This window comes from Cebidichthys violaceus, unplaced genomic scaffold (genome assembly GCF_023349555.1).
Source record: "Cebidichthys violaceus isolate CVI_PGR_0920_01 unplaced genomic scaffold, fCebVio1.0.p SCAF_6, whole genome shotgun sequence".
In the NCBI taxonomy this organism is placed as follows: Eukaryota; Metazoa; Chordata; class Actinopteri; order Perciformes; family Stichaeidae; genus Cebidichthys; species Cebidichthys violaceus.
In genome coordinates, this window is record NW_027176816.1 from 9,726,394 (window position 1) to 9,741,732 (window position 15,339).

Sequence of the window (15,339 nt, forward strand, 5' to 3'; positions counted from 1 at the left end):
GGTCTCTCATTGTGATGAACCCACAACCAACTCTGCAGTTTCCCTCAACTCTATTTTATAGCTAATTGTTGTAATATTCAGGCCTGCAACTTTTGTGTGTTGGTTCAATTTCATTGCTCTCATGAGCATTGTTTTTAGCCGCAGCAGGCAGCTGTTTTAGAAAGAATAAATTCTAAGAACCCACATGCTCAGCACCAAACAGCAGACAGACAAAATATGCAACTAGCTGGTAAGATATTGGAGCATTTAGCATCTAAAGAACCAGATATTAGCCTCAGGTGTTGGTTCCATAGACTGCTAATTAAGGAAGGAACAAAAGATATGGGCCGGCTGTAATTGGTTGTTTCTCGTCACATGACATGAGGTGCGCGCTGTAGCGTTCCAAAAGTTGAACTATTTTATCTCAGCCTGTGCGCCGTTATGGTGTCTCTCTCCCTTTAAAACCCACCTACCGTGCAAAAAACGCAGAATGTGAAAGGCCCCTAAAAAAAATCTGTTGTTGTAGGATTAAAGGTGACAAAAGTAATATTTTAAAACCATTAATCTAGACTACACTTTAAAAACATACGTTAACATGTTGTAGTGTTAATGGTTATACGCTTCTTTTTGAGGCATGAATTCCAATTTACTGTTGGATGGTCTGGCACACTATAATAATAAAGCCTGGTTCCCTATGGATATATTGAATTGAACTGTCTCCTTCTCATAGGACTGACATGGTCCAGTACCTTCCCTCAACTCTGGAAGCAATCCCAGAAATAATTGATTATACAAGTGTTCATATTAGGTCCAGAACAGAATAGTCCTATTTGCTATGAAGAAGCTAAAATAATACATCAGTAACAACTACAAGTATCATTCAGATGATCTAACTGAGCCAGATAAACCGCCATAAACGACATATTGCTGTTGCCTTTTCAACACAAATATCAATGTTTTTTGTCTTTATCTCATAGCAGTGCTACGAAACAGCATCTCTGGTAGCAGCATACATGCATCAGCTGATAAACTCTGATGATATTAATCCTTGAAACAAAGTGACGCCGCGTTTTTGAGATTGCCTCTAATTTGATCCTCCATTTGCGAATATTGACTGGTAAGAATTAGATTATATTTATATATTGTTTCTCTGTAATAGCATGAGGGCTCTTATCAGAATGAAACAATCTTTAGGAGGTCATTCTGGGTAAATTAAGGAATCATAAGGGATGGAGGAAAAGCCCCGCTCAGCGTGTTATGGTATGAAGTGAATTCTAATGTCGTGAACGGCTAGACTGGTGAAGTCAAGAATATAATTTTATAAAATGACACGAACTCTGTAACTTTGTAAGAAAATAATAAATCAAAGTGCACTGAGGACTTGGTTATTTGTGGGATGGACAGTGACTTTCTGAGGGACATTGAGGCTACATCCACATTACTACGTTTTTGTTTGGAAACGGAGTTTTCAAACGAAAACGATCTCCGTCCACACGGCGTTTCAGCCATCGTTTCCGAAATGATCTCCGTCCACACCACACGCCTGAAAACGAATATCACGTGACTCTTCACGTACACTGGACATGCGCCGATGTAAACAGGAAGTATATTGTTGTATTTTGTAACTAAGCAACCAGAGTAAAAAAGTAGTCTTTAATGATCGTAAGTACGTGTTTGATACTTAAGATCTTCTCTCAAATCTTCCTCTATGAACTCAAACAGATACAGTTCGTGGAAAGTTGTATAAGTTTTATTTTTCAGACTTAACGTTAGTTACAGCGCTGCGGGTCTCTCTCTCTCTCTCTCTCACGCCGCTCACTGATCGCTACAATAACAGCTGTTTCCTCCACAGACATGCAGACTTTAACTGGACAACAGCTGCTAGTAAAGACAACAAGGTCAGCAATGCCTGTAATCAGTTCTCCATGTTAAATTAACCTGGTAGTCGATCGCGGGTGTCTACGTCATCGTTTCCAAACGTATGCGTTTATGTCCGTCCACACGAATACGCTACCCGGAGTTTCCAAACGTATCCGTCTTCGGGAGCGTTTTTAAAGTCCTCCGTTTACGGTGCTCGAAAATGGCAGCGTAGTGTGGACGCTCAGTGTAAACATAGCAAAACATATGCGTTTTCAAATAGAAACGGAGTAGTGTGGATGTAGACAGAGTTTAGTAGTGAGAGTGGGCTCCTGTGGTCTTGTTCTCCGGCTCCCTAGTGTTAACAGCTCTCCAGATGCCTCGTGAAAACGAGGCTGGTAGGTGTGGGGGGATAATTACCCCAGTTTGCTGACTGTCCTTCACTTCACCACACTCCTTCCTGCGGCCTAAAAGGAGCTGTGAGTAGTTAAAAGCTGCTTGTTTGAAAATACTGTTGTATAGTAAGTTCTGATGGCAGAGCTGGCACATATGTCACATTGTGGGAGAAAGCTTCAACCATTTCAAAAAATGGTTCATTAGCATTCCGTTATTTCAAAGAGGAATATTAACATTTCATTAAACTGGGGAAATGACATGTGGATGTGGTGCATTGTGGTCTAAATTTTAGTTTAAGTGTACAGATCATCAATTCAGGCTTTGGTTCAAGTCCCAAATCAACTTTTTCAACTTGCAAGATTCCTATTTTCTAAAACTCCACCAATCAATACTTTCTAGATTAACAATAAATCAAGTCTACATATTGCACACACAAGACATTAACCCTGACACATAACCCTTGAAATTCCAAAAAAACTTTTAATTGCCTAATCTTCATCTTCAGGTACATCTTTAAGGTGACAATCAACACATTCATGGAGACAAGCAGCTGCGATGCAAGCAGCACTTTCCTGCATAGTGTGTACCTGAAATATTAAGAAGTGCATCCACTAGAAGGCAGATCAGGGACGATTCATACGTGGCCAACATGGGAACATCTAAATTGACAGTGTCCAATTTAGCACAATGCAAATAAATCTAATTAATAAGAAGTTGAGGAGGTTACAATTGTGGTAATGTTGTTAATAATGACAGAAGAGCCGCAACATTTATCACATAAGTGTTAGTAATTGTGGACAAGCTCTATTGTTTTCTTTCCAAAACGTCCTCCCATTGTTGTTAGTTCAAAGTCTGCTGCTTACCTAGCCTTACATTCTTTTATACTGCCCCCTAGTTGCATGTGCTATATTGCATCATGTGGACACATCGCATTTATTTCTATCATCTACTTCATTTCACAAAAGAATTATGAGATTGTGTTAGATATTCAATTTATCCGGTGTACTAGAAACCTGTGACTAAAATGTCAAGCAAATCAAGTGAAGGACTGCGCTGTCCTTGAGTATCAAAGATGCTTGTCTTTATAAATCACTACCATCAGTGGAACGGTAAATGCAACTCCTGCAAAAATCCCCTCTCCTTGTACAGTCGATGTAAAAGGTTGATGTGAGGCTCAGTGTGAGACTGCAAATGAGGACAAGCGAGGCCAAGACAGCCCTGGGCCTGGCGTTACACATTCACTGGGTGACATGGCACACTATGACTCTCCCTTTGCTGTAGGGTAGGAACACGAAAGGCAGAGTTGGGGGGGGGGGGGGGGGGGGGGGGGTAGCGGAGGGTGGAGATGGTGTCTGTGAAGAGGAAAGACAGCTCCCCCTCCAAATGGAGAAAAAAAGGGCAATTAGTAACCAAGTCCCTAGTGCAGCCCAGTTTGCCACGGGGGAGAGTACCTCTGTGATTAGATTCCTTCTGACGATTTCCCCAAATCTTCGCGCACAATGCTGTCCATCGGCAACAGGCATGAGAACAATGACAGGGGGTCTTCCGGGCAGCTCTTGTAGCCCATCTACTCTGTCAACTAACTTCAAGCCCTTTTAATTAGAACCAGCACAGACACAGCACACTACACGAGGCAAACACTGATGAAAGGAGGGGAAAGTGTGAGACCAAGAGATATCGATAGCAAAGCATTCATGACCTCTGCCTCGCTCACATAATCGCTCACCATTTTCTAAACTTACTCCTTCCATCTCTGTTCGTATCTCCCTTTCTTGTTTTTGCCCTATACCTTTATCCACCACTGACAGATCCCTCAATCTCTGTCTGTCCTTTTCATCCCCTCCTCCAACAACTGCTTTAATCATGGACAGTATCAAACGGCTCAAACTGCCTCCTAACGAGCTGTTACTATAGAAACAGCTCCTGTTAACATTACTCCCACGCAGCAACCCATCCACATCCTCTTAGAAAGTCCCATAAGCTGCTTTTTTTGTATATCTTACCATTCCAGCTGTGGTGAGCTTTACCAAACACCTTAACAACTGTGACTTTAAGTCCAGAAAATTGTGAGTGAGCACTGTCATGGTTACTGTTAAACTGTAAGCTCCATGCACACCACAGGCCTGGGAAAATCACTGAGATATGATTCCTGTAATGGAAATTCTGTCAGATAAAGAGCTTTCAGATAAAATGCTTCTCTTGCCGTGATGGTAAAGGTCATCGGCTCCTGCAGATTACTTTTCTAAATGTAGAACTTGGCCTTAGTAACAGTAAAACACATGGATAATTCCTGTTCTGTCTTTAACTTGGTATATGTTTATTTCACCACTGAAAAACCGGCTCCATTTTATGTTTGGATAGTATCAGCTTGTAATACTGTTATAAGGTAAGGTACTGGGGTTTGGGTTACAAGGTCCCCATCACTTTTCAATTGTCTCTTTTAATGTGTCCTTGTACTGTCTAGCTGTCAAAATTCAGATGAGAGAAGCTCTGAGCAGAAAAAAAGTATGCATTCATCTGGATTGGCTTCCAGTGACGTGCAGTGAGGTTCGTGGCTGGTGAGGCACTGACATTACATAAATCAGATTTACAAATATGCTTAATAAGCTTAAATCACCATTCAATTGGCAGCTGGCACATTGACTACTGGTTGTTTTTCGTATTTCTTATCAGCATTCTTTACACACACATAGGTAAGGTACATATTTGATTCCACCGGGAGCGTGTGCGCCGCGATCTGCGCCGCGACCTGCCCCACCGGGAGCGTTTCAGAAGCGGAGCGCTCGCGGGCGCAACCCGCGAACAACGTGAGATTCCGCGATAATCTGTGTAACAACCACGGATGTATAAAGAGAACAACAAACACATAAAAGGTTACTTTACCTGTCCGACGTTGAACTGTCCGACAGTTTTAAGCTTGGATATAGAATCTTACATGTTTGTGGTCAAAGTAAAATATAAGAAGAAGAAGAGATGTGTAGAAGAAGAGCAACGACAGAGCAAGCATAAACCCGACCCGTGGGCTCTCGCACGCCCTCTTATTTGAGGCAGAGTAGTGTTTGCCTCCCCTCTGTGCTTTTTCACTGCGGTTTAATGTCAGATCAGCAACACTAAATATGTTCTACACATACGTGAAATACATTACCTATTCTATGTAAAGAAAGGACATATAATAAAAGTGTCTACAAATATTACAGTGGTGACAAACAATGAGAAAGCAAAAGGCACGTGCTCAACCCAGTTTGTGAGGGATTGCGCAATCTGAGGTGAGGCACAGCTCGTCACTGCCTCACCTCACTTGTCTCCTCTGTTTAAACAGGACATGCGCTAATTCAGCGATTTTGATTATAAAAATGCTTAAAATGATTGGAGTCATACAGAAATGACATTTATAGTACAGATCAGTAGAGAAATATTAATATTTATTTTATTTTAGCATTATTTGTTTTTTACTTGTCATGATGACAGGTGAGACCGCATGTCCCTGTTGGCTTCAGTTGCCGTACATTCACAGCAACATGATCTATGGACTTTTTTTCTCCGTGGCTTCACCTTCAACCTATATAGTCCGTGGTTGGTTGTGGTTGTTGGGGCTGTTCCTGGCCTGATAAGAGCTTCAGACACCAAGAGTAACTTGACAACAGGTTTCAAATCAGTGTTTCACTGCTCTCTCTGGTTGAACATTTCTAGAATCAATTTTTTCTTTAATCATTCAGGGCCCTCTGCCTTCATCTGAACCCCTGCAACCCTTAACAAACAAATTTGTGTGGTTTAACGGACTGGTTTCTCATTTACAAACAACAGAGGATGCGTGAGCAGAAAACCACTTGCTCGTTTTCTGCATTCATTCAAAAAATACAACCTGCTTGAAAATAATATAGTCGCTTTTTAAACAGTAAATAAGTAAGGGAAACTCATCCTTCCTTTTCACATTTTTTTACGGTATGCCTAACAATGACAGACAACTGATAGCTTGTGGTGGTGCCTTAAAGTTGGTGCCTTTTCTCTCGTATTGATTCGACATCAGCGTTTAGCATAAGTAAACAAACTCTGAATTCAATTGAAGACTGGTTTGAACATGGCAAGGCTGCTCTGCTGTGCTTTTTGGTTCAACTCATTAAAGTGTCTCGGTCTCAGACACCCAACAGAGCTGTGGGATTTGCTGCACGTCACAATAACCATATTCAAGTGTCCTCACTGATTTCCCTTGCATATAACTGAAACAGCTCTACCATTCTGGAGTTTTGACTTCCATCCCAAACGCCAGACAGAACTACGGTGATTTTTTAACTTTTGTTTGATGCATTTTTAACTTAAAATGTATATGGATAGGTCGCTACATAGATTCTATGGACTTTGCAAAGTAGATCACAAGTATACTTGTAAAAAACGTATAACTCTGCCTTTTTCCTTTGCGATTAATGAAGTACTTTAAAGTATCTTTATTTCAATCTACCTGGGTCGGAAGATCCAGTGTCTCTTGTATACCAGGAGCTTGGTTTTTTACCTGGATGCCCCAATCTTTAAAGACTCTTCTCTTGGGTTTCTAAAAAAAATGTGTGCAGCTGATTCAGTATTTTATTTCTGAATCAATGTTTTGGAGGAAAGAAGGCTAGAGGTGGAGTTAGTGGAAGCAATACCCCTTCACAAACACACACACACACACTCACACTCACACTCCTCACAAAGGTCGATCACACAAGCTTCAGTGGACATATCCCTGTCTCCCTGAATTCCTCTGTCTCAGGCAGTGACATGTTTATATACCCACTGAGCATAGACCAGGGCAGAGGACAGATAATATAGAGCCACAGTGATGGATGTGTTCCTGTGCTCAGGCAGTCCCTGGCTCAACTCTGTCACACACACACACACACACACACACATCCTGCATCAAATCTATGCATACCCACCACTTTATGGGCACACATCTGTCTTTCCTCCTCTCTCCCACACACACATACACACATGTACTGTAAATACATGGAATGATGTAGCTTCACACACATACATGAAAGAAAGTGTGCATACAAATCAAATGCACGAATGCAAACATAAATTGGATGCGTTAGAGCACACACTGACAGCTACTAGTCTGATTGTTTGTGCACAGATAAAAAAGGATACTCAAAGTGTCTTACAGAACATCAAATCTTCAGTCTGTTTGTTTTAATCAGACTGCAGTTGTGTCCACCTGTGGCAATCAACCACTGTTTCCATGGAAACAAGTGGTACACTTCCTTAAAACATGAAGGAACGAGGAGAGTGGGTAGGGAGAGAGGAAGAGATAATGAGGTGGGCAGACGGTAAAGAATAAGCAACAAAGAAAAGAAAAGTTAAGAGAGAGAAAAGAAAATAATGTTGAGGTAATGGGCAGCATGGTGGGCTCGAAGTTTGGGATCCTCTGATCTTTTCCAGCATTTAGACAATTTCCAGGCTTTTTGTTCAGCACGTTGGAGACTTTCATTATATAGCCAGCTGCAGGCCTAGGTCCCTCAGCACCTGCCACATGGTGAATGCATGTTTTATTGATTAATAAATGTTGACTTCACAAATGTGATCACTCCCTTCAAACATCTCAAAAATATATATCTTTTAATTTACTCCTGGTGGTATCTAGTCCTGCATTTAGTTTTGGTTTTGTGTCACGAATTCTTTCCCTACAACCTTGGTGTCAGCGCAGCATATGAGGATGAAAGGAATTGATTGTGCTGCCATTAAAAAATCCTATTTAATGACAGCAACATGTGATTTTCATCCAATCCAATCTGCTGTCAGTCAGTGAGGTTTTGTCCCTGGACCTAAAGAGATGTTGTTTTACAGGGAAAATAACTAAGAATTGTTAGCAGAGCGTATATGCATCCATTGTGTACGTTTACAATATGAACACGCCTGCGCCTGTGTTCCTGAAAGTTTGTGTGTTTGTTGCTTTATGTTTCCTTCGGCTCAAGCTAAGTAGGCCACTTTTTCACACCACAAAAGGGGAAACATACAGTAAGCGAATAGCCCGGCACTGTCATGAAGGAGTCTGTTTGCATTTCTCCAACAAGAGTATAGAAAGAAGAGGGAGCAAGAGAGGGTAAGACACAGTAGGAGAGAAAGCGAGAGCGAGCACCCCGGCTGCCTGACCTGACTCGGTTATGTAAACAAAATAAGTGTAGTGAAAGCAGCGGCAGCGAACAACGGGGAACATTGCTTAATGAGCAATGGCATGTACCGAGAGAGAGAGCAGCGGTGTGTGTTTGTGTTCTAAATTACCTGCATGCTTGTTCCACATTTGTTTTTTTAATTGGACAGATTTCTCAGCAAGCTCGCCAAATTAAAAAGGCAACCATGACTACTGCTACACTTATCCGTCCCGCCCTGGTCCGTCCTCCTCCCATCCTGCTGTCCTGTTCCGTTCTCATTGCATCTCTTTCTCAGTCAACGTCTCTCGTCTGTCTTTCTTCCTCACTATCTGGTGTCTCTCTGATGGCCTCTTTACATAGCTGACCTCAATAGAAATGGCAGTATGAGGCAGAAATATCTTGCCAGAAACAATATACCTCGACCGATAAAAAGCATCTGCTCTGTGCTGATAAAATGTTGGATTTGTTACAGATGCAGCCAGGATGGTTACCATTGAAGGTGAAGGCTTGTTTTTTCATGTTGTTTGGGACATCAGATAAACCAGGTTTTTGGTTACGGGTGGCTAAACCATCAAATCTGGATACGCACTCATTCAATTTGTTGTTTATCTTGCTTTTAATCTTAGTTTGCTGCTCTCTGTTCTATTTGCTCCATGCTTTGTTCATCTTTTTTTTTCTAAAGTACTTTGCAAACTTTTTAGGAATTTTTTATCAAATTGGGTTGGGGGGGGGGGTGAATGGGTGTAAATATGTATTAAGGATGATGCACATACAGTGTTTCCATTGAAGGGCTTTTGCGGATATATGCAGTAGAAATTTTTTCACTTTTTACAAGCAAGGAGCCTCAAAACGTCATTTTTGAAAGCACCATCCAAGTAACAAAAATAGATTTTCTACTTAAGGATGATTGAATAGGCCCAGTCAGAAATTTTAACGAGGTCAAAAGACGAGTCATAGAGGAACAATTTATGCCTCTGAGTTGTCTCGCTTGTCAGCGAAGCACAGAATTGGAAACGGCATCGGCGCCATATCTCCCTGTTACCAAGACCTTCTATTTCCCATTTGTTGTTCGAGTTGTCTATTTCCCGCTTCGTCCTTGTCATTCTGTTCTTCACAATTACAGCCATGCTCATAACTGCACAGAGTGCTGTCAATGTAAGTACCAACCCGAGCAGTTAATTCAAAACGCAACAGTGAACACGTACACACAAATACAGACTCACTACAATCCCACAAATTCGTACTCACTCACAAAAACGGTGAGACATTTCCGAACCAAACAACCGTTCATTCATCCATTCACTAAGGAGAACTCAGTACTAAGAGCCACAAAATTCTCAAGGACAGTTCTCTTTAGATTAAATTCAGCAGTATTTCTTCCTTCTGTGCCTCTGCTGTGTTGCCACAGGACATGATCTCTGGGTTTTAATGCAAAAGGCTATGAAACTGGGATGAACCATGTCAGCAATTCATAAGCAAACCTCTCTAGGTGGACTAGAGGGAATAATGTCGATACTGTGAATGTATATATCTCTTTTTCTTCTCCTATAAATCGCTCTCCTTCCGCCCAACCCTTTGTGTTTTTCAACATCCCACTATATGTTCTCTGCTGTAGGGTTCTCTGTTTCATTCTCTCCCCTGCAGGATTTCCATACTGTTCTGAGGACGTGGATGGTCAGGTCTACTCCTGCCTTGAATACCAAAGAGTGTAATGGCGTTCATGAGCTCATTGTTTCACATGTGTGAGAGTGACAAAGAAATCTGACAGATACTGGAGACTAAGTGGCAGAGGGCAACTTGGAAACACTGGGCTCTGAAACGGCTTGTGAGCAGCTGTTAGTACTGGACCAATCACACTGTGTGGTAGTACATTTTAACTTTGGGAAAAAGTTACAATTTTACATTATATCAATCTGAATTCTTTGATAGAAATTTCAAATGAATCAGCCACACCGCGTTAGGTGGGACGACCAAGAAAATTAGCTAAAAGTGGATGTTGGATTAAAGCGAGTTGGGTGTGAAATTGGGGAGAAATGGTTGGACTCACCGCCATGAACGTAGTGGTGTAGTGTGCAGTCAGAGGGGCCCACCAAATGAATCAGACTGGACTGGCTGAAACTAACAGTGTGTTGTTCTGCAATGCAAAAGCACACACAACAGAATTGTGAAAAATAGCAGTTTTTGTATTGAAAAATGCTTGCTGGTGTGTATTTTATCCAACAAACCAACACAAACATAAACTACATGCTTCTGTATGCTTCCCCGCCAAAGTTATTGTACTGACATGATGCTTGTGGAGCAAGTTAGCTTACCCTTTGGTGGATCCTCTGCGTTTGAATGAATATGACAAATTTACATAATTAGTAATCAATCTTACCATCACGATGATGAAATACATCTACAGAGCAAAAATGCTCCTTTGATCAACTTAAATGTTATTCAACAAAATTGTTAAAAAAGTTCTTGAGTTTCGAAGATATGTATCGTAATGTTTAGCAGAGGGCACAAGTTAGCAACAGTGGACAATAGTACATTAAAAACTGAAAGTACACGAGGGATTCTTCACTCTATAGACAGTTGACACTGTTTTACCTCAGTACTCAACAATAACATTGTAAAACAATATCAATCTGAACAATTGTTTTTACAGAGAAATCTCAGTTATCTGACAGTTCAAACAAAACATTCAGACATACTAAAAAATTATCAGAGCCGGCTTGAATAAAAGGTCTTATGCTGGAGAAAGTGTTTGCTTTTGACTTCATGATGCAGTTCATAATCACAGCATGGAGTTGTAAAAGGTGCAGCGTTGGTAATATTGACACAGAACACTGTGTCCTGTATTGTGTGTATACCTGAATGTTCTCCTGTTACTACAACCAATACACCTACTTAAATTCCTGCAAATTTATTGTACAACACAAAATGGATATTAATTCAGGCTCAAATAGATCTGTGTAGTACCTCTGTGTTAAGTAGAGCTGTTACAGAATTTGCAGGTTAAACCATAATGACACTTGTGTTGAGGGCATTAGCACCAATCATAACAGATACAAATCCACCTGATATTTGCAACTTTCTTTCAAGAGCAGGAACATTTTGCACAGTGCAGATTTCTGTTGTAAGTGCTGCTTTCACAGGATTTGATTGGAGGCCTTTAGTGCAGGATGTTACCTGGGTTGGGTGGAGGTGGCACCACCTCTTCAGTCCTCGCTTTGGTCTCCAGTCTCTCCAGCTTCTGAGCGTCATAGCGCTTTCTGCCCTGCTCCTCTTGTTCTTCACTGGTATACTGCAGACAGAGCACACAGCATACAATATGATCATGAGCAAAGGTGGGCTCACCCGTTGAAATATCTGTCTCTACATGGCTGCATGCAGAATAAGAAAAGTTTATCACATTGACATTCAAGATGCAAGACAAGCGAAATGGAATTTCCACAGTTTATATTATGAAGGTAGGGTCAGACAGAGACAGAGAGAAGCCAAGAGGTAAAATGCCAAGTTTCCATGTACCTTGATGGGCGGCACATCCATGACCTTGTTGACATTCTGCAGCGAGCAGGGGACGTACCACAGCGCTGCCTTGTTGGCCAGCTTTTTGGCACCTGCAGACACAAAGAAAAGGTTGAATTCTTGTAAGGAGGAAAATGTCAGCAAGGAATTTTACAGCTTTCTTCCATCAAACAAAGAGACACAATCTACTCTGAGTTTTATGACTGTAAAACAATAAGCAACAAGTTTTGATATTTCTTTAAAATACAACAACAATGGCGCAAACAAATTTGAAATAGCCGTTGTCAAAACAGACACATTCATTAATACCCCAATAAAAGCCTATCCACTTTTTAATAAACCCAGTGGCGCTGCCTGAACATTAGTCTTTCTTCTGCAGACAAAGGAGCGGAACACAAATGAGGACTTTGTTCAAAGACGATCATTCAGAACACAAGCTCACATTGACTAAACACAGTCCCTCGGTTAGTGCAAGGGTTAGCATAATCCCTAAATCCTGAACTCTGCATTTTCATGTTGTGATTATAAAATGGATGAAATACAATGACAACTCACTCATTAAATGCTTGGTACAAATATTCTTCTTTGGCAGTTGACACAATATTGTGTCACAATACTGTGTCAACTGCCAAAACCGAGACGCTCATAGCATCTCTTTGAAAAGGCTTTCATGAACGTTTTTCAATATGTTGGTGACATTATAAGAAAATGGCAACTGAAAAATGACATAATATGTGACACCACCATCGTTTCAATTTGTATATTTCAGTTGTCCACAGAAAGTTAAGAAGTCAGAAGAACAGAAGACAAAACTCGTAGAAATAACATCTCATAGCAATCAGGCGGAGAGGTTGCCATAGGGATATCTGTTCTATTCTGCTTACACTTTTCCTCTTAATTAATTCACTAACAGAGAGAGAGAGAGAGAGAGAGAGAGAGAGAGAGAGAGAGAGAGAGAGAGAGAGAGAGAGAGAGAGAGCGAGAGATAGAGAGAGCGAGAGATAGAGAGGGAGAGAGATAGAGAGGGAGAGAGAGCGAGAGATAGAGAGAGAGAGAGAGAGAGAGAGGCTATTTTGAGGCTGTGTTATGACACACAGGGGGGTACACAGATTAAAGACAGGAAGGTTCAAATGAAATCACTGTCGTATAGTGTTAAAGGCTGTTATTTGTGGCTGCAGCATCTGATGTACTCAGTGGATTGATGTGTCTCGTTACGACTGATGAAGCTTTGATGAAGTTTTCAGATTCATTTATTTGACGCTATGGAATTCAATTGGCCCATATGTTTTACTATACTTACTTGTGCCAAATACACAGGAACTTAAAGATGCATATTTGTGCAGTGCATGCACATGGACATAGAAATAGAAGAAAGAAAATGTAAATTGTTACATTACTGTGACATTACTGTGACATTACTGTGTGCCCTTTGATCAACGGTGCGCAGACGGAGACGGAGACTAGGAAATGTGAAGTTAAGAGAAGAGAGTGGGAGCCGAGGCTTATGGCAGACTACTCTTGGGGAATAACATTTGCATTTTACACCCGATTTAAAACTGTGCAGACAGCCGGCCGCGTTGCCATGCCGACCGCGCTTTTCTCCTCTCATTGGCTCGCATGTTTGCCTGCAACCAGGAAGTAGCCCACAGGAGAAAGGCATATTTACATATCCATGACTCTACCAAGACTGAGTGACTCCAGCCTATTATTAGCTCCAGCTGGACCTTTTAAGTGAACTATGTTTAGGATGGAGGGAGGAAGAGGAGGAGAAAGAGAGTGACAGAGGGTGGAGGGTGAGCCAATGGAATGAACCATTCCCAGTCCGACTGACGACCTTTTGGGCCAGAATGTAATCAGAGAACCGGCTTTGAATTTTAAATCCCTCTGCATCAGATGAAGACAATGTCAATGTTTGACCATGTTATTAACTGGACTGCACCCTTATTACCTTCACAGTGAGTCTACTAAAACAGCACAGATTATTCCTCATCATGCGCGCAGTATCATGCACATTATTAAGGGAAAAGCAAGTTCAACAAACCTCAGTCATAACATGCGCTTATATTACGACATATCAATCTTGTTTGTATTGTAAAATGGCTGTAAAATCATTCAGTCAACATTGAGAAATGGGTTTATTGTATCTGTTGTTTTCTATGCGATTACGGTGAACTGAATTCAGTCACGAAGGAGAGGTTTCAACTAGCAGGAGGGACAGCTGGCTTACTTAGTTAGCATTAATGAATTAGTGAATAGGAAGGTTTTGGCTGCATCCACTCTGCACACAAGCTCCACAAATCTGTTCACTCAAATTTCCACACTCTGTGGCACACTGCTCAATAAACATAGCACAGTGACTTTGTGCGTGGTTTTTCCAAGTTCATCTGGTGGCAGCTTTAGAACAATGAATGTAAAAGGGCACTCTGGCAGCTATGATGACAGCTGAGACAAATGGCACCTGGCAGTGGCGGTACAATTTATTTTTAATTGATGGTGTATTGGTGCAGCAGTGCACTGAGTGCATTAATGTGCAAGAACTGCCTGTGAGTGGCAGGATATTACATAGGAGACAATCCAAGCAGCATCACTTGACTGATTTTACAGGAGTATAATGTCAGCAAACAGAAAGCAGTAATAAAATAACCGTAGCAACAATGGAAACCACAGCCACAGAGTCTGGCAGTCTGCATCAAAAAAACAAATCATACTAATCAGATTGTCAGTGTGTTTATCCTAAAACTTTCAACTCATTATGGGACAGAAATCCAGCAAATTGGGTTTTTAACTACAAAACAAACAGCAGCAGTAGCTGGTCTTGAGCAGCCTTAGACATACAGGGCTTTTTTTAACTGTCTGACAGGCAACAGAATTCCTAAATGCTTTGCTCAGTCATATTTAATTATAAATTAAAGCATTTTTGGGTCCTGATTTGAGTGTTCACATGGGTGCTTAAGTGGGCGAAACATCCCTCCAGCACTACTTATGCATCATCCAATCCACTTTAATCTAAGTTTAAGGCATCAATCACTACTTCATAAAATTTTTGAAGTTTCCAAAATGCACATTTTCAGAGCTTTGAATAGTCTTGAATTTCAGTCGGCTCTAACATCTTTAATTTCTCATTTTGTTGCTCTTTTCCTCCTCTTTTTTTCCTCTTTCCCTTTACAGCCCCTTCGTCCTCATCCATCTCTTTCACCTCCAACAGTTTCACTTGATTTATCACTCTGTTTTACTCGTTCACCCTCCGTTCTCCCCCTTGACTCTTGCCCACTATCCTTCATTCTTTCTCTAAGCAGAAAACCCCCCTTGTTTTCTTTTCTCTTTCCTGAACACCACGTTCCAGGCTCAGAGACAGTGCAGTGAGGATCGTTCTTAGTGCTTGATCCCCATGATCAAAAACACAGATTTTCCATTGTGCTGAAAATGTATTTGATAGATTTTCTCCTGCTGTGGGTAATGACTGGAT

At 41.2% G+C, this 15,339-nt stretch overlaps 1 protein-coding gene across 4 annotated transcripts in view; it reads right to left on the reverse strand.

Moving 5' to 3' along the window:
* Window positions 1-15,339, reverse strand: part of acot7 (acyl-CoA thioesterase 7) — a 48,982-nt gene that overhangs the window by 21,586 nt on the left and 12,057 nt on the right. For 2 of the 4 annotated variants that reach the window (XM_068733404.1, XM_068733402.1), the window contains exons 4-7: window positions 11,874-11,965; window positions 11,535-11,649; window positions 10,673-10,687; window positions 10,408-10,494 (exon numbers count right to left, since the gene is read on the reverse strand). In XM_068733404.1, coding sequence (XP_068589505.1) covers window positions 10,408-10,494; window positions 10,673-10,687; window positions 11,535-11,649; window positions 11,874-11,965 — 309 coding nt within the window. The remainder of the gene's footprint in view (window positions 1-10,407; window positions 10,495-10,672; window positions 10,688-11,534; window positions 11,650-11,873; window positions 11,966-15,339) is intronic. The other 2 variants (XM_068733405.1, XM_068733403.1) reach the window with 1 other exon arrangement.